Source organism: Orycteropus afer, unplaced genomic scaffold, assembly GCF_000298275.1.
Source record: "Orycteropus afer afer isolate SDZICR_OR568_19922 unplaced genomic scaffold, OryAfe1.0 scaffold00036, whole genome shotgun sequence".
Lineage (NCBI taxonomy): Eukaryota > Metazoa > Chordata > Mammalia > Tubulidentata > Orycteropodidae > Orycteropus > Orycteropus afer.
This window is the reverse complement of record NW_006921623.1, coordinates 5298099-5322789: the sequence shown is the minus strand read 5'-3', so window position 1 is coordinate 5322789 and position 24691 is coordinate 5298099. Positions and strand designations below refer to the sequence as shown.

Genomic DNA, 24691 nt, shown 5'->3' with positions numbered 1-24691 from the left:
TAACAACAACAACACAACAACAATTGCATGTTCGATCAATTTCAGACTGCAGAAGTTGATAGAAATCTTCTTTTTCCTCATCTTTGGCTTTGGTGGTTGGTGCATAAATTTGAATAATAGTCGTATTAGTGGGTCTTCCTTGTAGGTGTATGGATATTATCCTATCACTGACAGCATTGTACTTCAGGACAGATCTTGAAACATCCTTTGTGATGATGAGTGACACGCCATTCCTCTTCAAACTGTCATTCCCGGCATAGTAGATCACATGGTTGTCTGATTCAAAATGGCCAAAACAGTCCATTTCAGCTCACTAATGCCAAGGATATCAATCTTTACGCGTTCCATTTCATTTTTGCAACTTCCAATTTTCCTAGATTCATACTTTGTACATTCCATGTTCCAATAATTAATGGATGTCTGCAGCTGTTTCTCTTTAATTTGAGTGGTGCCGCATCAGTAGATGGAGGTCTCGAAAGCTTTACCTTATCCATAGGAGTAAGGCTGGGTTTACTCAGATGATAAAGCTCTTTCCCAGTCCTATTTTGAGAGTCTTCTAACCTAACTGGACTATTCATAAAGTTGGGCGGTGATGTATCAAACAGTGTTTCTTTGCTATTCATAAGGTTTTCCCTGACCAATTCTGTGAGAAGTTGATGGCCTCCTCCTTCTTCCTAGTCTGTCTCAGTCTGTAAGCTGGGCTGATACCTGTGCACCATGTGCATCCTGCTGGGTTTGAAACACCAGTGGCTCAGCCTCAAAACTCACATCAACACGTCATCATGGGAGGACAAACTGACAGACAAGTTTGTCTCCCTGTTGGAAACCTCTCCTACCACCCTTACCTGGGTCCCTGCGGCTGACTCCTCCTCTGCCCAGATTCCTAGGCCTTTTAATCCCCTTTCTCCCGCTCTCTCGCCCTGCTGCTTTGGGCGTGCTTGATTTCCCTCTCCTCACTTAGATCCTTGCAGCCTACTTCAATTCTTTTAAATATCATTATATTCTGTTTTTAGTGATGGTTTACACAGCAGTGAGGTTCCCATTCAACATTTCTACACAAATTGTCCAATGACATTGGTTACATTCTTCACAATGCATGAAAATTCTCATGCATGAAAATTTCCATTCTGGTTGGTCCTTTTCCATTAATCAAGTTTCCCTGCCCCCTTACATTATCATTTTTGTTTTGAAGTAAATGTTAACTGTTTGGTCTCATGCCAATGATCTTATTTATTTATTTATTGTGATTTGGGTGAAGATTTACAGAGCAAATTCACTTTCCATACAGCAGTTCACATACACTCTTTCTCATGACACTGACCACAATTTACCACAATGCAACAGCTCCCCTCTCACTTTCTCCCCATAGTTACCTCTTCCCAGTGTCCATCCCTCCATGCACTCCTGCCCCCTGAGCTCTCTCCCTGTGCATAAGCAGTCCTTCTTTCTCCCATGATTGTTCTCTCCAAGGAGTGTATCTACCTCAGGTAAATGTTCAACTCATATACCTGTCTTTTGTTTGGCTGGAGACCACAGGTGTGGGTTCAATTCCAGACCTGAAAGGCAGCTAGAGGTCATAGTCTCAGAGGTTCCACCAGGCTCTATCGGACCAGCAAACTTGGTCCCCCCCTCCCTTTTTTTTTTTCTCCAAATGATTTTGAGTTTTGTTCCACATTATTATCCCTTTCTATCAAGGATCTCCTACGTAGATCCCCTTCCAAGTGATGACAGTGGTAGCTGGGCACCAGCTAGTGCTTCTGGCCTCATAGTCATATAGGCTGCAGATCGGATGGTATACTAGTCGCTAGGACTAATTGTTTCCATGAATTTTGGTTTTCTTCATTTTTCTTTGCTCTGGATGAGGAGAGACCCATTGTTGGTCAATGATCTTTTTAAAGGAGCATAGTAGCCACAGGTGATCTTATTTTATGAGCCAATCTATTATTTAGCTACAAAGTGACCATGGGGTTTGGTTTCAGTTCAAGTTTTGAAGAGTATCCCAGGACAATGGTCTAAGGGATTCCTCCCATTTCAACCAGTCCAGTAAATCTGTTTCTTTCTTTCTTTCTTTTTTTAAGGAATTTGAGGTTCTGTTTCACATGGTCTCCCATTCTTTCAGGATCCATCCATTGTGGTCCTGATTAGAAGGGTCAGTAGTGGTAGCTGGGCACCATCTAGTTCTTCTGGTCTCAGGGTAGATGAGGGCATGGTTCATGTAGACTATTAGTCCTGGAGACCAGTTTCTTCTTTGACCATTTGGTTTCTTTCTTTCTCTCTTGCTCTGGAGAAGTAGAGACCAAATAATTGTATCTTAGATGGTCACTCACAAGGTTTTAAGACCCCAGAGACTACTCATCAAAGGTACTTTTGGTTCCCACCAAGGCTGGGAACAGTGTTGACTCACCAAACTAGGATATAGAATATAACTTTATAATATAATTATGAGCTATATTATGTCAATTGATTGAGATGTTCCACAAGACTATGGTCCCACTAGGTTTGCTGGTCTGATAGAGCCTGATGGAACCACTGAGACTACGGCCCCTACCTGACCTTAAGGTCTGGAATTGAATTAACTTCTATGACTTTCAGCCAAACACAAGACAGGCATATGAGGTGAACATTTACACTAGGTAGATACACTCCTTGGAGAGAACAATCATGGGAGAATAGAAGGGCTGTGTATTCACAGGGAGACAGCTCAGGGGACAGGAGTGCATGGAGGGAAGGACCGAGAGAAGAGGTAACTATGGGGAGGAAGTGAGAGGGGAGCTGTTGCACTGTGGTAAATTGTAGTCAATTTCATGAGACAAAGTTTATGTGGACTGCAGTATGGAAAGTGAATTTGCTCTGTAAACTTTCATTCAAATCACAATTAAAAAAAAAAGACTATGATCCCAATCCTTCAAACCCAAAAACCAGTCCCACGAGGTATTTGTTTATGTCTAAGTAGTATCCGTAACTGTGCCCCCTATGTGATTTATTTTATAGATGAACATATGTGCACACAGTCACATAGATGCATATACATATGCATGTTGTTGTTGTTATGTGCCATCAAGTCGGCCCCAACTCATAGCGACCCCTCCTTGGGTTTTCGAGGCAGTATCACTACAGAAGTAGGATTGCCCAACCTGCCTTCTGAGGAGTGGCTGGTGGGTTTGAACTGCCAGCCTTCTGGTTAGCAGTCAAATGACTTTGGCACTATGCTACCAGAGCTCCTATACATATGCATACACTCATATAAACACACATATATACTCATATATACGTACTTACACACAAATGTGCCTACATACATGTTTATCTGAAAATACATATATTTAGTTGTTTTTACTGTTTCATAATTATATATGCCATAGCAATTACCAACAGGTCCTTTTTTCTTGTGTACATTTTTTGACATTGTTTACTTTCGTCAAGCTGTGCACACTTCACCCTCATTCTTTGTTAGCTTTGTAAACATAGAATGTTTGTCCTTTTGTGTTTGACTTATTTCTCAGTTTTCAAGGCTCATTCATGTGGTGGCATGTATCACAACTGTATATTTCTTTATGGATGAATAATATTCCATTGTATGTATGTTCCACAATTTGTTTATCCATTCATCTGCTGATTGACACTTGAGTTGTTTCTACATTTTGGCTCTTGTGACTAGTGCTGCAATTAACATCACTGTACAGGTTTCTGTTTGTGTCCCTGCTTTTTATTCTTTTGGGGTGAATGCCTAGGAGTGGAATTACTGGGTCATATGGTTGTGTGTTTCTTAATAGGATTGTATATTAAAAAAAAAAAAAAAAATTCACTGCCATCGAGTCGATTCTAACTCATAGGATGCCCTTTGGGTTTCCAAGGCAGAAAATCTTTACTGAAGTAGATTGCCCAGTCTTCCTTCCATGGCGTGGCTGGTGGGTTTGAACTACCAGCCTTCTGGTTAGCGGTCAAATGTCTTTAAGTATTCTGTACCTTGCTTTCTTCATATAACTATTACCTGACCTTGGTGATCCCCAAAATACCCTCTGCCAGGCCTCTGCTAACAGAATATCTTGGACATATTTTCATAAATAAATACATTCCTCAAATCAAAACAGAGCATCTCTTGAACTCAGGATCTTATGAGACATCCAAGACCAGTTGTGAGAGAACCTCTGAGAAGGATAGATGGAGCTGGTTGTCCAAGTTGGGAACAGTGTTGACGTGCCTAGTTGTCCAGTCATCTTAGCTGCTAGAGACATCCCTTTGGTTGGAAATAGGAGGCTGCATGGTGGCTGATGCCTTCCTGGAAGAGTGCCAGCCAATATGGCAGCCCTTACTGAGTCCCAGGAGACTAAGTCCACACACTAGCTTAGAACAAAAGTAGGACTGCCTTCTTTGAAAGATGGAACCAACCATAGTGAGGACTAATAGCTGTACCTCAGACAGACAAACAGGACCATCCAGAAACAGGTGGGTGATGAAGTTCAGCTTCCCAGGGCCAAAGCAAGAGAAACCTCCACAACAAACAAGGTGCCTGTCAATCAAGGTTCTTAATTGCTAGCTATAGCAACCTACTCTGGATGGTGTAAGCAGAAAATTGATTTATTACAATAGTATTTCTAGGAATTTCTAGGAAATTTTCGAGAAAGCTGGAGTAGAACAGGCTGGTGCCACTGTTGGGACAAGACAGCACAGCTTACCCAGCTGCCACTGCCAGCACTAGACATCGGATTCAGCCACTGGGGGCTGCAGCTGCCCCACGACTCCTGCCCACCTTAAAAAAGATTCTCCACTGTCCTGTTTCTTTACTCTGGTTCTTTATTTGGAGTCAAGCAAGTGCGTGTGACTTGGCCTACGGCACACTCTAGAGGAAAGGGAGGCTGGAAGGCAAGAGGCAAGCATTTTTAGCATCTATAATGCGAAGAAGCTTCTGACTCACATCAAGACTCCTAAGTAAGAAATTCCTAAAACAAGCAAGGGAAGCTGAGATGGTGGGCAGCCAAAAAAGATACCACTACCAGGAAACATCTGCCAGGTCAGACAAGTGAAGTCCAGGTGAGGAATCGTGGTGCAGGAAAGAGAGACACTTATCACCCAGGGAGATCACAGTAGGAGCCTCAGAGACCTTAGGACAGCCCTGGGTGGGATGGGGATGGCTCAGGAGTCCTACCTAGGATTTGTGCTCTGGAATAGATGGAAGCTCCCAGAGGTCCTAGGGGCAGCACTCCACCAGGTGGTCTTCAGCTGAGGTATCAGAGCATCTCTGAAACTTCCAGGCCCATTCAGAAATCTGCTCATGCTTTGCCCCCATTTCCTTTTAGTGCCTCATTGCTCTGTTTAGCCCTTTCCAAGGCCAACCAGTAAACCTCCAAGTGCCTGGTGGGTTTGTCAAGGCATTTCACAGGTAGGTTCCTGCCCTCCTAGTATATCAGGTATGGAGTGGGCAGCAGCCCTATTGACCTGGAGTGAGAGCAGCTTGGGCCAGGAGACCCAGGGGTCTGCATTTGCCTGACTTTGGTGTGCCTCATGTTATAAAGAGTGTGACTTGCAGTTGAGGGTAGGTTTCCTAGGATATGGAGGTTATCAAGGAGACTGTGTGTCTGGTATTGTGCTGAGTGCTTAGCATGTATTGTTCCATCAAACCCTCACAACTCACGGGGATTGTTATTATTCCTGTTTTCCAAAAGAGTATCTGTCCCAGATCACCTGGCAGTCAGTGGGAAACCGGGGCTCAAATCCAGGTGTGTCTGATTGCAATGTGTCCTTCCCAACAGGTAGCGCACTTGGGCTGGCTCCAGGGGCAGAGCAGACAGGACTGGTCAGAATGTGCAGTGAGACAAAAATGACCAGAATGACTGGTCAAAAGGAGACTGATAAAACACCGAGACTATGGCCCTGGATTATGCTTGGACCTGCAACTGGACTCACTTCCGTGGATTAACTCGCCAAACAGCAGAAAGGCCTATTAGCAGAACACCTACCCCAGGGAAATACACCCCTTAGATCAATCAATAATGAGAGATCAAAAGAGTAGCATTTGTATAGGGGGAAAGCTGGACAAACAGGAATGCATAGATAAGAAGGACACAGGGAAGAAGTAGTCGTAGAGAGGAGATGGGAGAGGAGCTGTTTATTGGGATCATAATGGGTGCTGTGAAACCAAATGTGTATATTAAGAGTAAAATGAATCTGCTTTGTAACTTTGCACCCAAATCACAATTATAAATAAATAAATAAAAGAATGTGCGATGAACACTGCTCTGTGAGCACCTTGAAGTCGAGGGGGTATGACACTCCAGCATTCTCCAGGGGCCTCTTTCAGGAGAGCCGTGAAAGGCCAGCATCATGCCCCAAGAAGGGGAGGCATGCCACGTCAGATTTGGAGTAACAGCCAGGCTGTCCAGTAATCTGGGATCAAGGTTTGAACTCTTCTCAGAGGCTCCCTCCTTGGGGGAATCGGTGAGTCTCTGGGACTACAGGTGTGTACTGGTGGCTGTGCTGATGAGACCACTTCAAGGTCTCCCAACTTCCCTCTCCCTCTTTACCCCAGTGGCTGGCACCCTTATCCCCAGAGCAGGAAGGCCATTTCTCAGGAGGTTCCTGCCCCACCATGCCCCCAGGACCCATCCAAGGAGACCACACATCAGTTTAGCAGTCAAGAAATTTTGGAAATAAGAATGAGTCACTTTTATAATGGAGGGTACTTTACATAAGTCAGTTAAGAAGAGGCATAGAAGAAGCTCATGTACAGGAAGGGACATCTTTGTGCAGTAAACTCTTTAAGCCCAGGGACCATGTCCTGCTTACCTCAGTGTCCCTCCTCAGCTGTGGCAGTGTCAGGCACATAGCTGCTTTGTGCATTGTCCAGTGCCTAGAACAATGATTGGCACATTGTGGCCACTCATAAATATTTGTTGGCTAAATGAATATAAATAGGTTACATAAAGAAAACTAGCTGTCTTCCAGTCAGTTCCAACTCATAGCAACCCCGGGAGTGTCAGAGCAGAACTGTGCTCCAGAGGATTTTCAATACTGATGTTTCAGAAGTAGATCACCAGGCCTTTCTTCCAAGGCACCTGTGAGTGGATTCAAACCACCGATTTTCAGTTAGCACATTAACTATTGGCATCACCCAGGGACTCTGGGTTGCATGTTTAGACTTTGGATAACATGTGACATTTTCTTCCAGATTTTCCTTAGAGCACTCATAACACAACCTTGTCCACCACGCTCTTACTCTCCTGCAGTCACATCTCTCTTGCCCTCGGTGGTCCCCCAAATGCCATCTTTAGGCCCCTGCTAAGATTCACCAAGCAGTCTTGCCCTCCCCACGCACACTCCCCTTAGGCCCAGCAACAAGGAGTCACATGACAACCAGACTGGGTTAGTTTCTCAGCAGCTTTATTGAATAAGGAGAGGTACTCTCATGTTCTGCTGGACACGTGTTCTCAAGCTCATACCAGGCCTGCTTTGGGACAGACAGACAGACAGGTGGCAGGGCAGGGCAGGTGGCAGGGGCAGCGAGAGGGATGCACCAGGGGCAGCTCAGCCCTCTAGCGCCTTGGGAGCCTCCTCCACCTGGGGGAGGGATTGGGGGACAGTCTGGTCCTGGCTCTCTTTTTCCTTGAGGGTGCTGAAGAAGGAGTTGACCTTGTCCCTCAGGTCCTTCTCCAGGAAGCTCAAGTGGCCTTCCATGTTCCCCGCGTAGGGGCCCAGCTTCTGCCTCAGCTCCTCCACCTGCTGCACCAAAACTTTGTTGAAGGTCTCGCCATAGGGCCCCACGTTGCGCCGGAACTCCTCCACCTGGCGGTCCAGTTGGCTGCTCAGCTCCGCCAGAGATTGCTGTAGTCCCTCGGTGTTTCCCCGCAGCTTGCTACGCACATCCTCGGCCACAGGCACCAGCCTCTGCTGCAGCTCGTCGGCTTTGGCCTGGATCTTGGCCTTCAGCTCCTCGGCGTTCTTCTTCATCTGGAATGTCAGTCCCTCGAGCTGGTGGTTGAGTTTCTCCTGGACGTCCTGGGCGTAGGGGGCCAGGCTTCGGCGCAGCTCCTCGACGTTCTGGTCGATCTTGGTCTTGAGCTCCTCGGAGTAGGGTGTGAGGCGACCCTTGAGCTCTTCCACGTTCTGCTCAATCTTAGCCTTGAGCTCGTCGGCATAGGGGGTCAGCGAGGTCTGCAGGTTGTCCACGTTCTCACGCAGCACTTTCTCCATGCGCTGAGCTAACGGAGTCAGCTGGCTCCGCAATTGCTCCGCCTGAGTGTTGACTTGGGTACGCAGCTCCTCCGCATAGGGCCCCAGGCGCTGCTGGAACTCGCGCACATTGTCGCCGATCCTCTGGCTCACTTCGTTGGCATGGGGCAGCAACCGGGCCCGCAGCTCCTCCAACTCCTTCCGAATCTCCTCCTTCAGCTTCTCCGAATCCTTGGTCAGGCGCTCATGCAGCTCGGTAGCAAAGGGCACCAACTTCTTCTGCAGGTCACTGGCATACGTGTTCACGTCCCCAAATTTGTCCTGGAAGAGGGAACTGCCAGGAAAGGGCACAAGGGGGCTACCATTACACTTAGCATCTCATGACAGGCCCTTGTCCCATTATAAACCACTCATCCGGTACACACCTGCCCAGAAGATCTTTTTCCTTGTGACCCTCCCCATGGTGGATGGGTTAGTACCTCATGATTTGTGAGACAGGTAAGATAGACTACAGTTAGTACACTGACTTTTTCTCTCTGGATCTCCCACAAAGTTAGAGTCACAGTCTCTACCTGTCATATGACCTTGACCAGTTTGCTTTCCCTTCCCCCTTCTGCAAAGTAAAGGGATTGGACTTTGAGATCCTTCCCAGCTCAGGCACTCTGTGACTGACAGACTCACATTCCATAAAAGAATGTTGTGATCCAGGCAGGGTCTTCCAGTGAGACAAGGTGCTGATTTCCTTGCATGCACCTGCCCTCAGAGGCTCCCCAAATACCCCTATCTCCCTTTCCATGATCCCACTAGGGCCTGCCTTCTGGAATGTATTAGAGCCCAGATCTCATTACAGTTCCCTCTTGCCCTTTCTTCCATGAGCCTCAAGGCTAGGAGGTGGCCCTTTGTCAAACTAGAAAGTTAAAGCAGGAAGGCACAGTAGGGATCATTCATTCAAATATCCCTGTTTACATATGAAGATCCTAGGCTCAGGGACCCCCAAAGTCATGCAGTGAGTTAGTGCCTCAGGTCTCCTGCCTGCCAGCTCAGTCCTTCCCAACACACGGCAAGGCCTGTAGGAAGCCCCACTGTGCAGGCTGTGCCTCATCTTACTTGAGCTGCTGGGTGAGCTCAGACTTCTGGAGATGTTCCACAGCCTCCCTGGCATTGTTGCTCAGTTGGTTGAAGTAGTCCCACACCACATTGGCCACCTGGTCAGGCTTGACCTCAGCCCGGGTACCTGGGCAGGGAACAGAGGCAATTCATGAGGCTTTGTCTCCTCCCTTGCCCTTCTGCACAAGCCCTGAGCTGCAGACCAGATGATGCTGGGGGAGCCCAACCTACCCAACCCACCATTCCCCTCTCTGTGCTTTGTCAGTTGGAAGCCACAGAGGCATGTGAAACTGGTCTAGTACCAGTACCAGTTGGCCTATGCTTGGATATGGGCCAGCTCTCCTGTGAGCCACTTGGCAACTAGGCAGCCCCCTTGTGTCCAGCTGGGGGCTGATCCGCACTCAGAGTGTTCTCTCCCTTTAGCCCCAGTCACTCCACCCAGTCCCACTCAATGCAGCAGCTGCTTCCTGCCTGACCACCCCATCCAGGGACAGCTTCTACTCACTGGTGACAACCAGCAGGGCCAGGACCACAGCCTTCAGAAACATCTTGTGCACTTTGCTGTGCTGGAGTTAGCCTGTGCTGCACTGGATCCTTCCTGCAATCCAAGGGAGCCAGTGGAGAAGTCCTCAAGTAGCTCACCTGTGCTGCTGTTCAAACTGACCAAAGCTCAGAGGCAGCCAGACATTTAAACTCCCGCTGGGCTGCCCTCCCTGCCTCCCTCCCCAGGATGACTCCACGCTGGAAGGTGACACATTCTCAGGAGGCCTCTTGGACTTTAGTGACCCTAAGACAACGTGGAAGCTGACAGCAGACTGGGGCTTTGGAGGCAGTCAGAAAAAGCTGTTCTGTGCTTGAGCCTCACCCAGTATGGAAGAGAGGAGGCAAGAACTATGAAAGAAACAAGGGGCCAGGGAAGCCCCAGGGGTCCTGCTGGCAGCCCTGGATCTGTGCCAAGCTTGGGGAACAAAGTCCATGTCTCTCCTGCTGCCCAGTAGAGAGAGAGCCCACCTTACATCTGCCACTGTTTTGGTTACCAAGTGCCGCTCTGACAGGAATTATACCACAAATGGGATAGTTTATTCTCTTACAGGTTTGAAGGCTAGAAGTCCGAGTTCAAAGTGCCAGGCTCTAGGGGCTGGGTGAAAGCCCCTCAACCTTGGGCTTTAGCTCTGCCTCTTGTTCCTGGCCCACTGAAGCTGGAGGCTTTTCTTCACTCAGGCAGCTGTTGGCTGCTGAGGCTGACAAGCCCAAGGTCAACAAATAAAATGGTACAGTCCCGATAGTACCAAACCACACAGCAGGCCATTAATTCAAGTCCATTGAAAGTCACAAGATTGGCAGGGCAACATGGCAGGCTGCTGAACAACAACTCAGGTACATGCAAGGTTCAAGTGTGCCAGGCTGGAGACCTTCCTCAACGTTGCTTCTTATACATACTGGAAGCAGCCCACATCCCTAAAGCAGCTACTCAGCTGCTCTAGTAGATTCTACCATGGTGTTAATCACCCAGTCTCACCATGGGGGTTAACTACGTCCAGCTGCCCAGCCACTCAACCAGGCCCAGACAAGTTGGCAAATAACCTTAACTACCACAGCCACCAACCCTGACTCTATCTTCAGAACATTACATGCTGGACTGGGACCATCCAGGGCCACAAGTGTGAGGAGAGCTAACATCCAGGTTTCTTGCCAGGGCACAAGTCCCCTTGAGAGACTTTGGGCAGGTGGGTAGGGTGGGAATGATCTTTAATTGAAGGGGTTCATTGTAAGTGTGCTCAGAATGATCTTTAATTGAAGGGGTTCATTGTAAGTGTGCTCCATGCCCACCACTACCAAGGTGTGAGACCTTGGACTAGTCATTTAATGCAAAGAGCCTCAATTCTCTTCTGAAAAATGGGGTTGTTAGATACATTAAATAAGACATTGTTTGTGCAGTGGGTTGTATCGTGCTTGGCATAGAGTGAGCTCTAAAAAATAGTTGTTATCATTGTTAATAATAATATTGTTTTTCTGATCTGGGCCAAAACAGGAAGAGGAATGCTGAAACTGCCAGTGAGAGTGGCAGAAGTTAGACTTACCCCTCTTGGGGGTCACCAGATGGGTTTGAGGCAGGGTGGCAGGGGCAGGGCTAGCCTAAGGCCTTATTCCTGGCCCCCTGCAGTGGTGGCGCCTTCTTCCTCCACCCCCAGCCACACTCCATGGGCAAGAACGGTCAGCTTGGGCAGAATCACAGGACCTGAGGCTGTCCAGGGGCCTGACCGTGGGGAAAGGGGATCAGTGATGGTGGTACCTAGGAGTTCTTTTGTTTAGACTTCTTGCATTATCTCCAAATGAGGTTATAGTCACAATCACAGGAAGATGACAATCACCAACAAGATGGAGAGCCATGGTCCACTTGGATCCCTCTGTTGGACCACACTACCTTTAGTGACCTATGAAGTAATGTTCATCATAATGCCCTGTTGGTCCCTCTCTGGGAGCACAGTGACCAACATGTAGGTGGGCTCCCAGTTATTTGTAAAATGAACACCATAGACCCTAATTTTGCTAGCCCTAGTTTATCATGACTTTAGTTTTCTGATGGCTCATGGGACTGAAGAGCACTAAACGGCCTTCTGATATTTGCACCCCTTCTGCAGGTTCTCCATCAGGTGGTCCCCAGATTACTCATGGTCATTTCTAGGGTCAGCCCGTGCCATTTCTCAGTAGCTGTTAAGAGTTTGGAGACTGAGGTCTGACTTCCTGGGTATGTATCTGGGCTCCCCTATTTACTATCTGTGTGGCTTTGGATAATCTCTTAACCTCTCTAAGCCTCAATGGACTCAACAAGGTACAACTAGGCTCAGTGAGATAATCTGTATTTGGAATAGTACCTGGCACGTAGTAAGTTCTCCTTAAATGTTAGGCTATGCTTCATCTCTGAAAAGTTTACCTCCCAATGGGAACATCGACCCATTGGTCCTGGTCCTGGTCCTGCTCTGGAATGAGACACAGTCCAGCCCGGGGTGGGGTGTGCAGAGTCAGGGCTCAGTTCCCCACCCCGCCCTCCTGCACCAGAGATGAGGAGGGGAATGAGTCATGAAGGACACCTCAGCTGCAATCTGGCCTCTTGGACTTAGAGGCTGAGCAGCAGGAGCTGACAGTATCTGGTGGGTTCAAGGTGCCCTGACTCCTCACCTGGGTGTGTCTGCACTGATTGGAGTATGTCCAGGGTATCTGCTAGGATGTGTACAGATTCCCGTAAGTGTGCAAATATTTTAACTGTTGGTAGGCACAGAACTAAGGCCCAGAGATGAGGGGTTGGCATAAGGCCTGTGTGTGCATGCACAACCACTGGGAGGGTGTGCAGTCTACACTGCATCGTAGATGCAGTGCCATTAATGCACACATTTATTTCCAAGGGTCTGTGAGTATATTTTGTATCAATCTATGAATGTGTTTGTGTTGGGGAGGGGAGAGAATGAGACACTTTCCTGTGAGGCCTCTGCTTTGCCTTTGGGTGCGGGTGCCAGCATCACCTGCAGGACTGGGAAATCCACAATCGGTGGGCACAAAGGTCTTTGTGATCTTGGGCAAGTCACTTCCCCCTCTTTGAGCCTTAGTTTCCTTGTTTGTACAACAGACAGATCTAATGGTCGGTGAGGTGACACGAGGCTGGTAGTTCAGCATTACTGTACAGCCAACCGCTGTCTCCCCACACAAGGATCATCCCAGGGGTCAGCATCAGGAGGGAATGGCTCAAGCCTGCCAAGGACAGACACAGCAGGGACAGGCAAGTCACACTGACACACATGCTCACATATGCTCCACACTGGCCCTCCTTCAGGGCAGAACTAAAGAGAGGAAGCTCCTGTTGTAATAGAAAGGATTTGGGTGAGACACCAGGAGGAACTTCCAGCACAGAGAGATGTAAGTGAACAAGAGCCTTGGGCTGAATCAGGTCTACCTGGTCTAGCCTGGCAGCAGGAGCACGGGTCAGATGGGCTCACTAAACTTCGCCTGGGTACAAGCAAAGCCAAAAGTTGGCCCAATCCCAGAAGACCATTGTTGGTCCCAGCTGGACAAGCCCTCTCTTTGTCTCCACCCATCCCTGGCTAATCCCTAGAGCCTGTCTGTGAGCCAGGCTCAGAGCAGCTTCTCATGCTACCCCATCACCAAAGTCTGCTCTCAAAAAGAAATTTGAAACTGATTTGCTCTGAAGTGTGACTTATAAGTCTTCAATGGTCTCATTTCTCAAGGCTGTTTGATACCAGACTGAGTGTCCAAAGACCTGGACTCTGGATTCTAATTGTGTGCAGTTGGGGAGGTCTTCTCCCCTCTGAGCCTTAGTTTTTGCACCTATAAAATGCTTTTAATAATGTGTACTTCACAGGATCCTGGCCATTTACATTTTAATAGAAAAGGATTAAGCCAAAGGAATGAAGTAGCCAGGCTGATTTCAGGGCTTGGTGGTATAGAGGCAGCCAGGGGAGGGAGGGATGGAGGGACCTGGAAACTCGAGTATGAATGGCTGAGATGTGCCCAGAGGCCCCTGGCTTGTCACTAAGGCCCTCTCCTATCACACCAGCCTCTCCCTGGGAAGCCAGTCTGCTAGGAAGGAATGGGGTCTCCCGAGGCTCCATCACCCCCCTGTTCCTGAGCCCACCCAGATGCAAAGTGGCAGGAGAACAGTGTGGGCACCTACCACTTCCTAGAGATTTCCCAATTCTCCCAGCACGGAGAGGAATTTCCAGTCTCAGCTATGGATAAAGAATTCTGACGGCATGCCCAGGACACTTTCTCAGACCTTTGATTTTAAACTGTAGAGTAATAGTTATTTCTTCCTGAGAAATGGCCACCTGTCCAAAGCTCCTCCTACTTTCAGACTCCACTGTCTAGGGAAAGGCATGGTGGTGGAGAAGAGGAGAGAGATTTATTGAGTCCCCTTCATAAACCAGCTGCTTTGCATTTTATTTCACTCACTTTTTACCACAACACTGAGAGATTGTTATTCTATCCCCATTTCACAGAGGAGAACATTGAGGCTCTATGACATTAGGTCTCTGGTCCAGGGTTACATGAATAAGTGCCAAAGGCATCATCAAAACTTTGGACTCTTGGCTCCAAAGTCCTAGCATCCAGAAAATAACGCCCTTGATCCTGCTATGGAGCTACAGCTCCCAGTGTAGGCCCAGGAGACACCCAAGAAGAGCCTGAGGCCTCCCCTAGACAGCCGACTGGCCCTGTGAGCTCCTCTCTGCCCTCTCCCCACCAGCCCATCCACCTCACCATCTCTGTTCTTTTCACCTGCCAATTGGCCAGGGGGCTATGAGGGCTGCTATTTCTGAGCTGCAAAAACTGAGGCCTCAGGTCGAGAGTCAGTCAGCTCTGGGAACCAGTCCCAGCTGCCACACTTGTGGGGGAAGTCCCAGTCATGAGTCCAGCTCCTGCTCCAGGGAATGTTGTTATCAGTGGGTCCAGAGGGCAAGGTGAGGAGGAGGGGAGAGGGGAGGGACAAAGACCTTGGGCTCCCAGTGGCCTTTGTCCTTCTCCTAATAATTCCTGTCCTTGGGCTTAGCTGAGGGAGGCTTCTGGGTGAGCAGCACCTGGGATTGAAGCCCAGAGATGGAAATGCTAGAGAAGGGGCTGTGTGCTCAACTGGGTCACATCATCTCCATACATGACTTCACTTTCTAGACATCCCCCCACCCCAGCCCAAACCCACTGAGAAGGAAGGAGATCCATTGCTCTCTAGTCTGAAGAAGCCCCTGACTCCATCCCCCTTTACCCCCAACCAGGCTGATTTCAGGGCTTGTTGTTGTTGTTATGTGCCATTGAGTTGGACCCGACTCATAGCGACCCCTCCTTGGGTTGCCAAGGCAATATCACTACGGAAGTAGATTGCCCCATCTTCCTTCCGAGGAGTGGCCAGTGGGTTTGAACCGCTAGCCTTCTGGTTAGCAGTCAAGTGCCTTAGGCACTATGCTACCAGAGCTCCTATTTCAGGGCTTAGTGGTATACAAAGAAGGGGAGGGAGTGGAAGAGAGGGGGATGGAGGAACCTGGAAACTCAAGTATGAAAGGCTGAGATGTGCCCAGAGGTCCCTGGCTTGTCTCTATGCCCCTCTCCTATCACACCAGCCTCTCCCTGGGAATCCAGTCTGCTAGGAAGGAATGAGGTGTCCCCAGATGCCCTCACCCCCTGTTCCTGAACAATGTGGGCACCTACAGCTTCCGATAGATTTCCCAACTCTCCCAGCAGGCCTGGCTATATCTGGTCACTCTGCCTTAAGCCCTGGTCTGGCCTGGTCAGCAGGTGACCTTTGCCCGGCTCACTGGGCTCTCAGTGCCCATGCCCTGGGGACAATATAAGACAGGTCAGAACCCTCTTGTCTGTCTGCTCAGTTCATCCCAAGAAGCAGCTGCTCCAGGTAATATGCCCTGGGGAGGGGGAGGGCACAAGGATGGGGAGGAGAGCAAGATGGGAGGGGCCGAGGAAGGTCCTTACCAGGCCTAGAGGAAAAGCCTAAAGAGAAGTTTACTTGAGCCAAAAAGACATTAGGGATTGATGAGTGACCCCTGAGGTACCTGGAGCCCAGGGAGGGGGACCACCTGCCCAAAGCCACACAGCATAGTAGTGGCAGAGCTGAACCAGAACCCAGAGCCATCTGCTCCAAATCTGCCCACTTTCCCCTCCTTCGGCATGTTTTTTTGCTGGAAGAAGCCTCAGACATCTACCCAAAGTCACACAGCACATTAGTGGCAGAGCCCAGACCAGAACCCAGGTGTCTTGATTCCTACTCTGCTCCATCCCACCCCTCCCTCCTTCTGTGCCTTGGCCTGTGTGGGAGCAGGACCCTCTCCTCCAGGCTTGTCCCAGCTCAGGTCACACTGTAGGGGCCACATAACTTCCCTGGGGAGGTGCCCAGTGGTAGGGGTAGGAGGGCTTGGGTGTCCCTCACACAGGACACTTCCTGCAGGAACAGAGGTGCCATGCAGCCCAGGATCCTCCTCATTGCTGCCCTCCTGGCGCTCCTGGCCACCATCTGTAAGCACTTAGTGGGGACAGGGCTGGGGATGGGGTAGGGGCAGCCAGCTGCCTGGAGAACCCTCAGGGGGTGGCTTGGGGACCCTGGGCCCTGATGGGTGGCTGGCAGAAGTTGAGGCCCCTGAGGTCTGTCCGTGCAGCTCAGTCCCTGCTCTCCCCACAGGGGCTGTCGAGCCTGAGCCTGAGCCTGAGCCCGAACCCAAGCCCAAGGATAGCTCCCTTCTGGGTGTCATGCAGGGCTACATGCACCATGCCGCCAAGACAGCCCAGGATGCGCTGACCAGCATGCAGGAGTCCCAGATGGCCCAGCAGGCAAAGTACGCCCACCAGCCCTCCCTTGCCCAGCCTTCATCCCAGCTCCCACCTGCCCAGGCGACACCAGCCCCAGACATGGAGTAGAGCCCTGATATTGAGTCATGGCTCTCCCACACTAGCTGGGGCCTGTGGCTCTCTGAGCCTCAGTGATTTCTTCTATAAAATGGGGGTCCTACTTACAGTGCTTTGTCAGGTACAGTGGGATAGATGACTCAGGTGGGAACTCTCCATCCCTCCTGTCTCTGCCTGGTCTCTTCTCCCTACATTCTCTTTTCTTGCCCCTTCAAGTGTCACTGCCCTAAGGTAGGCCATTTTTGCCCTCACCTCCACTTTCCTTTTTTGATAGACTGGCCAGATGTTTTGCTTGGGAGGCCCCATCCAATCCAATTTCAGCACAGGGGGTCTTTTTCTCCATGGGAGCTCTGGTGGCGTAGTGCTTAAGGCATTTGACTGCTAACCAGAAGTCTGGCAGTTCAAACCCACCTGCCACTCCTTGGAAGGAAAGTTGGGCAATCTACTTCCGGTAGAGATACTGCCTCAGAAACCCAAGGAGGGGTTGCTATGAGTCCGAATCAACTCCACAGCAGTGAGATCCACCCCCCCCCCCAGCCTAGGGAATCCCTAAAAAAAACAAAACTCACTGCTATGGAGTCTGATCCAACTCATAGCGACCCTGCCTGGGGTTTCTGAGGCAGTATCACTACAGAAGTAGATTGCCCAACCTTCATTCTGAGGAGTGGCTGGTGAGTTTGAACCACCAGCCTTTCTGGTTAGCAGTCAAATACCTTGGTTAACATGCTTGGCTGCCAAACAAAAAGATGGAATTCCCCTTCCTGCCTTGGAAGAAAGGCCTGGCAATCTACTTCCAAAATTCAGCCATCTAAAACCCTGTGGAACATCACTCTACTCTGACACACATGGGTCACCATGAGTCAGAGGCAGCTCGATGGGGACTAGTCCAGCCCTAGGGCCAGCGTAAGTCAAAGCCTGTCCCCCACCCTTGGCCCTGCCCTCTCCTCTCTGCTCCCTTCCCCACCTCCACTCAGCAGGCACCTATGGAACAGGTAAGTTCATAAACATTCTTAATCCTCAGAAAAAGCTGTGGAGTAGGTACTATTTTCCCTATTTTGCAGATGAGAAAATTGAGGTTCAGAAATGTTAAGTGACCTGCCCCAGATCACACAGCTAAGCAATCATCTAGTGATTTTCCCAATGAGAGACTACCTCCCACTGGCCCACCCTTCTAAGAGCTCCAGGGGGAGGGGGTACAACTCCAGGGGGCACCACTACATAGAATACACCATGCAATACAACAGCCTGCCCTTACATCTCCCCACTCAAGTCACTCCACTCCAGCTTGCCTCAGGCTGTGAGGGAATAACAGTATGACTCAACCTGAAGAAACGTGGGGTGCTAGAGTTGTGCTGGGATTCTGCAGCCTTGGTCCCATAACTACCCTTGGCACCTGTGATAGGTGGTTCCTGCCTGAGGTCTCAGGGGGGTTGCCATGCTGACAGGGCAGCAGAGAGAGGCAGTGGGTACAGGTTGGGGCCCCATTGTTGCCTCTGCCTATGTGCTCTCACACGCACCTCTATTGCTTTCACCCACTGATTTAACCCCCAGGGGCTGGGTGACTGATGGCTTCAGCTCCCTGAAAGACTATTGGAGCACGTTTAAAGGCAAGTTCTCCAGCCTCTGGGATCTGACTCCTGAGGCCAAACCAACTCAGACTCCTGAAGACTTCTGAGAACTCGACACCCCAAGTCTGCCTGCTCATCCATCCTGCTGGCTCCCTGGGTCCTCCAGCCTCCAGGGCTGCCTCGCTTGAAAGGGACAGCATTCTCAGTGCCCCTCCCAACCCACCCCAGATCTGGCCTACCCCAGGCATGCTGCCCTCACAATAAAGCTGGACACGAAGCTGCCATGAATTGGACATCCCACGTGTGCCATGTATGCTTGGGCATGGGAGTGTGTCAGGCTGTTCTGTGGGTGGGCACTGGACTCATTAGTTTGGCCCGGGGTCCAGTGCCCACCCCACCTCTAGTAGTTGGGTGGTCTTTGGACCCGAGTTTCTTCATCTGTGAGACTAGCCCTATCTATCCTGCTTGCCTTGACAGGTTTGTGTGGAGGATCAAATGGAGTAACAGATTTGAAATTACTTTGATGACTTGTCAAGTGGGGTACAACAAGACTTGAATGTGTGATCTATCCAGGCCGGTGTCTGGCCCTGGGATTTCCTCATTAGAGTTGGGATTATATGCCTTTACTGCAACCAGAGAGCCGATGTCATCATCTGGACCACCTGCTTCTCTTGCCCACACTTGAGGCAGGATAGGATAGTGGTTGGAGTAAGATACTGTGACACTCTAGGCTGGACTCCACCACTGAATGCCAGCTTCAGTTTCTTTTCTATAAATTAAAAAAAAAAAAAAAAAAAAAAAAAAAAAAAAAAAAAAAAAAAAAAAAAATTAAAAAAAAAAAAAAAAAACCAAACTCACTGTCATGGAGTCAGATCCTATTCCTAGTAACCCTTCCTTGGGTTTCTGAAGCAGTGTTACTGTTGTTTGTTATGTGCCATCGAGTTGGATCTGACTCATAGCAACCCCTCCTTGGGTTTCCGAGACAGTATCACTACGGACATAGATTGCCCCATCTTCCTTCTGAGGAGTGTCTGGTAGGTTTGAACTGCCAGCCTTCTGGTTAGCAATCAAAGTAATATCCTCTAATGTAGGTTTGTTGTGAAAATGAAACACAGAGGTGTTTAGAAGTGTTCGGCCCAGCACCTGGCACATCAAAGGTGCCTAATAAGTGGTTGTCATTGTTGTTATTGGCTGAGCTGATTGTCCCCTTGGGACCATGATTGGAGTGTGTATGGTGTATGGTGGCCTGGAAACAAAGAAGTAACTCAAGGTCATCCCAATAGAAACTATTTCCCTTGTGTCCCCACCATCCAACAGATATTCAGATAGAGAGTGACTATTTAAGCAGACTCTCAACTTTTCAGATGACAAAACTGAGGTCCAGAGAGGTGAAGGCACTTGCTCAGTATCACAGAGCCAGCTGGTGGCAGGGCCAGACCTGAAGGCCAGGTCAGCTATCCATTATTCTGCTCTGCTAGCTCAGAAAAAAACCTTTGCTACTGCTGTGCCAGGAGTTGGGGACTCCTTTACAGATCCTGGTGGCATCAGAACATCCAGCCCCACCCATGCCCCACTCAGAGATGTCTCCTCTCTCTTCAGAAATCCACCTGGCCTTCTCTTCTAGCCCAACTGGAACCTGGGATCTCCGCACCCCACCCTTGGAAAATGTTCCCTCTCAAGTCTGGTTTTGACATCTATTATAGTTCTGGATGGTTGCAAACTAAAAAGCCCACTCCTTTATCTAGGAGGTTATTAAGATACACTGACGATCAAAGAGAGGCAGATTACCCAGCAGTCTGCTCAAGGAGGCCCTGTGGAGAGAGTAGTGAAGGCTCCATGAAAACCTAGATCTCTGACATCGTGTGCATGCACATGGGAGTATGTACATGAGTGTGAGGAGAAATGTGCATGTGAGAATGTGTATATGTGTGTGCATACCCATACAAACTTGAGTGCCCAGCCACACACTTTTCTTTTTAAGAAAATAATTATGGAAGCCCAGGGCAGATGGGCCTAAAAGAGTGACCTGGTCCATCCTGCTCTTCATCCTTATGAGTGACTACACATCGCCAAGCATCACCTTCCTCATTCGTTAAATGGGTTTAATGGCAACCTACCCTAGGATTTGGGGGAGGATGCCATGATGCAATAGATATGAAAGCATCTTAGAAATAAAAATGTGCTAATTACCTGCAAGAAATGGTGATTATTCTCCTGATTCAGACTAGAGCTGACAGAAACTGGGGGAGGGCAGGGCTTGGAGTCTGATGGGGGTGTGGGGGAGGGGCAGTGATGGCTGGCTTCCACACCTGTGCTGAGGAAACTGTTTCTGGGCAGGCAGGAGTGTGACGAGTGAGACACTGCCTTTGTGAAAAAGAAAGAAAAGGGAAGAACTTGTTTAAGCGTTTGCTGAGTTAACAAAGGAGGAAGGAGCGAGCTTCAAGCTCTTCATTTGAACCTGCCCAAATCCTTGAAATCCCCAATGGCTTGTTGAGGCCACCCCAACCCCCTTAGAGCCAGAGGGCTGGAAGAGGCTTCTGTCACTTGCACGTGTGAACGTGTACTTGGGACCTCTCACCTGAAAACCACTGGGGACTGGAAACCCACTTCTCCCAGCAAAATCAGTCCTCTTCCCTGACCTCAGTTTGAAGAAACAATGGGGCACTTAGCATTGCTTTTGCCCAGATTTCCCGCATAGACCAGTAAGCTCTTCCAGAACTGCATCCGTGGTTTTTCTTTTTCTTTTTTTTTTTTTTTAATTGTGATTCGGGTGAAAGTTTACAGAGCAAATTCACTTTGCACAGAAGAGCTGCATCCGTTTGTTGGAACATCTCCGTGGGTACACTGTCAGTCCTCAATGAGATGGATCGCCACAGTAGCTGCAAGGATGGTCTCAAGCACAGCAGGCATTGTGAGGACGGTGCAGGCCAGCATCCTTCTGTTTGCACACAGGGTTGCTGTGGGTTCGAATTGACTGGACAGGACCTAACAACGGCAGCATTGCTATGCCCTGATTGTCTGGGATTTCATTCTACTTGGAAGTGTTAGTCCTTCTCAGATGTCCTCCTTAGGAAAAGGGACATCAACTGCCTCACTCCTAACTCGCGCCCCGCCCAGCAGGTACACTGGTGAAGACCCAGAAATAGCCCCATCTGGGCTTAGATTTGATAAACTCCCTGCGGGAAAATCAACACGGGAACTCCCTAAGCTTCCTCTTACCCCCGGCTGCCCAGTGCCCCGTACTCCACCGCCATTCTCCCAAAGAAAGAAGCTGCTTCCCAATTTGGAAATATTTATTCTAAGAAACCCAACGATGGAAAGGAGGACCCGAGGAGAGGGCCAGCCTCTGTCCCCAGCCCTCCGGCCCTCCGACCATGGGGATGGACAGACGGCCCTACAGCAATGGGTGCCTCACTGGCTGTTCAGCTTCTTGGTGGCCTCGTCTAGGGCGGCCAGGACGCTTTTCTGGAAGCCCTCCAACACTGGCATGAGTCCCTGGCGGAAGTCCTCCAACGCCGGCTTGGCATTTTCTCTAAGCGCGCTCAGGTGTTCGCTGGCCTTGGTGTGGTACTCGGCGAGGTTGCTCTCCTTGAGAGCCTCAAGCCGGCTGGCCAGCCGCTGGCGCATCTCCTCGGTGTAAGGGGCCAGCTGCGTGCGGAGCGCATCCACGTGAGAGCGCAAGCTGTCGCGCAGCTCCTCGCCCAGCGGGCCCAGCTTCTCTTGCAGCTCCTGCAACTTCTGGCGCGAGCCTTCGCGTAACTCCGTGCCCAGCGGCGCCATCTTCTGGCGGAAGAGCTCCACCTCCTCCTGCCACTTCTTCTGGAATTGGTCCAGGTAGGGCTGCACCTTCTGCTTCAACTCCTCTAGGTCCTTATTCAACACCTCCCTCAGGGGGCTAGTCTCCTTATCCAGGTCCTCCCATAACTTCTGGAATATGGGTCTCATCTGCTCCTGCAGCTTGGTGAAGGTGCTACTCAAGGTGTCCCAGTTGTCCAGGATCTTCAGGCTGAAGGGGAAAAGAGCAGCTGAGGGATGGCCTCCTATGGACCTTGGACCACCTAGAGCTGAAGGTCCAGCACCCTAGTTTATCAGTTGAGAGGCCTGGGCAATAAGCTGTGAACCACACTCCCAGCCTAGCTTTTCCCATGCACTGCCTCACCACACCCCCCTGACATCCCATTGTACAGATGGACTGAGGAGCAGAGAGCTATAGTGACTCCCATAAGATTATTCAACTAGCAAGAAACAGAGCTAGGCTTGGTGTTCAGTCTTGCCTGTCTCCAAAGCTGGCCCTTTCTATACTTCACACCTCTTTCACTCTCTAAGGATGGCTGGGCCCAAGGAGAGGGATGATGCTGAATGGGAAGGGGCTTGTGCACTCGCAGGCAAATGTGCTGTGATTACTGCCTGGGCTGCACGGGTTCCACCCCTTGCTGAGGGCCTATGGCCACGCCTGGGGATCTCACTCCTATTTCTCCCTCAAGGCCTTCAACAGAGCCCAGCTCATCAAATAGCAGGTGAGAATTTGGCCAATATGGCCACATCTTTCTATGGGCCTCTCTACCTCCCAGGACCGGCGGGCTTTTCCTCTGTCCCAGACCCCTGGTTGTGTTCTTACTTGAGCTGTTTTCCCAAGGCGGAGGCTTCAAACTGGGACACATAGTCCCTGCTGCTGTCTTTGAGTGCATCCAAGTAGACAGTAACCAAATCCTTCACTCGACTCCAAGATGTCTGGGGTTCATCTTGCTGCCAGAAATGCCGTGCCTGGCTCCCTGGGGGTGGGAGGGGAGACCAGATCAGGCCTCCCTGTGGTATGAGATCTGAGATCTCTCTGTGGAAGGCCAGACCGGGGCAAGGGGGTGGGCTGTGCAGGAGCTGGTGAGAAATCCTGCTCCCTGTGCCCAGGAAGTTGGACCACATGGGTTAGGGAGAAGGTCCCCTGATAGTTGACTCCCTAGGTTGGGGGCCACCTACCAGTCAGGAAGAGCACTGCCAAGGTCAGCACCACCGCTTTCATTTTGAAGGGATGTGGGTGACCTGGAGAAGAAGAGGGGCCTGGCTGAGTAGAGGCAGGCCTCTAGCATGGGGGAGCATTCCAGCCAGAGGAAAAAAAGGGCCACAAAGTGCGGGAAGGCCTCAAATATCCAGGGCTCTCCATAGGGCAGAGTCTGGAACCAGGATCCCAGAGCCTGAACCTCCAATGCCTAGAACTGGGGAGTTTGGAGTAGGCAGCAGCACTTACCTCAAGCTCTCAGCAGTCTCTGAGCTCTGAGTGGCCAGTGCTCCCCTGGACCTATTTATGTCTCCAGCCAGGGGCAGGGCTGAGAGGCTGATAAGCTCAACCTGAGCCTTGTTGCTGCTCACTAGTGCTGGCGATGTGGAACCTAGAGTTCAAGGATCAGCACTATGCCTGGGGCCTGACAAATAGAGTGGGCAAACAGGAATCTGCAGGGGCTGCAGAGCCAGGGATCAAGGGTTCAGGAGGGGGCAGGCGGTTGAAGATTTGTGGGTCTCCAGGGTCAGGGTCAGTTGCATCCATTCCCTCCGCTCATGAGTGTGTGTGTGTGCACACGTGTGTACACAAGCATGCATATGTAATTGTCCATTGTGTTATCACAGGAGGAGAGGGGGAAGGCTGGGACTCTTCAGTCATGAGATTTTCTCCCCTTACATTCCAGGGAGATGATTTCACACCAGTCCTTGCCCCTTTCTGCCCTCCCCTGCAAAGGCCCAAATATCCTCCCACAAATACTCTGCTTCATGCTTAGTCCCAACAGATCCCTACACACCTCTCTCCAGCCCATCCACAGATGTCCCAAACCATAAACCTAAGGGACCATGGGGGAATAGCAAGTTGCTTGGGGAGAGTATGTGTGGCTCAGTGGATTACAGACTTCGAGATTTCAAGATCTCTAACATTTCAAAACAAGTTCTACAGAACAACACAAAGTTGCCAATTTTCCACTTGTCATGTAAAAATATTAACCAGTTGCCACTGAGTTGATTCCAATTCATGGGGACCCCATATGCATTAGAGTAGAGCTGTGTTCCATATGATTTTTCTGTGTGGACAAGAACCTCCTAACTTTTGGTTAGCCGCTTAGTGTGTTAAATGTTTGCACCCCTCAACAATCCTCTACCATCTACCATGATCATCATTTCAAAAAGGACAAGACTTTTTAACATCAAAAAATGGTATAATCTCAGCATAAAGGACGCTAATTTTACATTGAAAACATGTATCTTAATGGAAAACTCTTTGCACTATTCATATTTGTATTCGATCACAGACAAGTAAGAATGGTTAACAGCCCTTAGGAAACACTGGTGTGGAGGGAAAACACTCCTAGACTGGGAGATGGCAGGAGACCTTCGTTTCTCATTTTGCCTCCAACTTGCTGGAGGATGTTGAGCCAGTTATGTAATATCTCTGA

At 49.8% G+C, this 24691-nt stretch overlaps 3 protein-coding genes across 3 annotated transcripts; 1 reads left to right on the top strand and 2 right to left on the bottom strand.

Annotated features, from left to right (window-relative positions):
* Nucleotides 1-7521: 7521 nt before the first annotated feature.
* APOA4 (apolipoprotein A4) lies at nt 7522-9821 on the bottom strand. Its single transcript, XM_007936599.1, has 3 exons — nt 9779-9821; nt 9274-9400; nt 7522-8500 (listed from the first exon to the last, which is right to left on the bottom strand). Exons 1-3 carry the CDS (start codon nt 9819-9821, stop codon nt 7522-7524), a joined length of 1149 nt encoding a protein of 382 aa, XP_007934790.1.
* A 6426-nt stretch (nt 9822-16247) lies between these two features.
* APOC3 (apolipoprotein C3) lies at nt 16248-18364 on the top strand. Its single transcript, XM_007936598.1, has 3 exons — nt 16248-16302; nt 16466-16619; nt 18241-18364. The coding sequence occupies exons 1-3, from the start codon at nt 16248-16250 to the stop codon at nt 18362-18364; spliced, it is 333 nt and encodes a 110-aa protein (XP_007934789.1).
* Nucleotides 18365-21668: 3304 nt separating this feature from the next.
* APOA1 (apolipoprotein A1) lies at nt 21669-23274 on the bottom strand. Its single transcript, XM_007936504.1, has 3 exons — nt 23232-23274; nt 22876-23029; nt 21669-22263 (listed from the first exon to the last, which is right to left on the bottom strand). Exons 1-3 carry the CDS (start codon nt 23272-23274, stop codon nt 21669-21671), a joined length of 792 nt encoding a protein of 263 aa, XP_007934695.1.
* Between the last annotated feature and the right edge of the window lie 1417 nt (nt 23275-24691).

Excerpts from the sequence above, each read along its gene's own strand:
- APOA4 (XM_007936599.1), bottom strand. The coding sequence starts at position 9,821 with ATGTTTCTGAAGGCTGTGGTCCTGGCCCTGCTGGTTGTCACCA. Across the intron at positions 9,401-9,778 it reads GGCCCTGCTGGTTGTCACCA|GTACCCGGGCTGAGGTCAAG; the intron begins GTGAGTAGAAGC and ends TTCCCTGCCCAG. Across the intron at positions 8,501-9,273 it reads GAGCTCACCCAGCAGCTCAA|TTCCCTCTTCCAGGACAAAT; the intron begins GTAAGATGAGGC and ends CTTTCCTGGCAG.
- APOC3 (XM_007936598.1), top strand. The coding sequence starts at position 16,248 with ATGCAGCCCAGGATCCTCCTCATTGCTGCCCTCCTGGCGCTCCTGGCC. Across the intron at positions 16,303-16,465 it reads GGCGCTCCTGGCCACCATCT|GGGCTGTCGAGCCTGAGCCT; the intron begins GTAAGCACTTAG and ends CTCTCCCCACAG. Across the intron at positions 16,620-18,240 it reads CAGATGGCCCAGCAGGCAAA|GGGCTGGGTGACTGATGGCT; the intron begins GTACGCCCACCA and ends TTTAACCCCCAG.
- APOA1 (XM_007936504.1), bottom strand. The coding sequence starts at position 23,274 with ATGAAAGCGGTGGTGCTGACCTTGGCAGTGCTCTTCCTGACTG. Across the intron at positions 23,030-23,231 it reads GGCAGTGCTCTTCCTGACTG|GGAGCCAGGCACGGCATTTC; the intron begins GTAGGTGGCCCC and ends TCCCACCCCCAG. Across the intron at positions 22,264-22,875 it reads GCCTTGGGAAAACAGCTCAA|CCTGAAGATCCTGGACAACT; the intron begins GTAAGAACACAA and ends TTTCCCCTTCAG.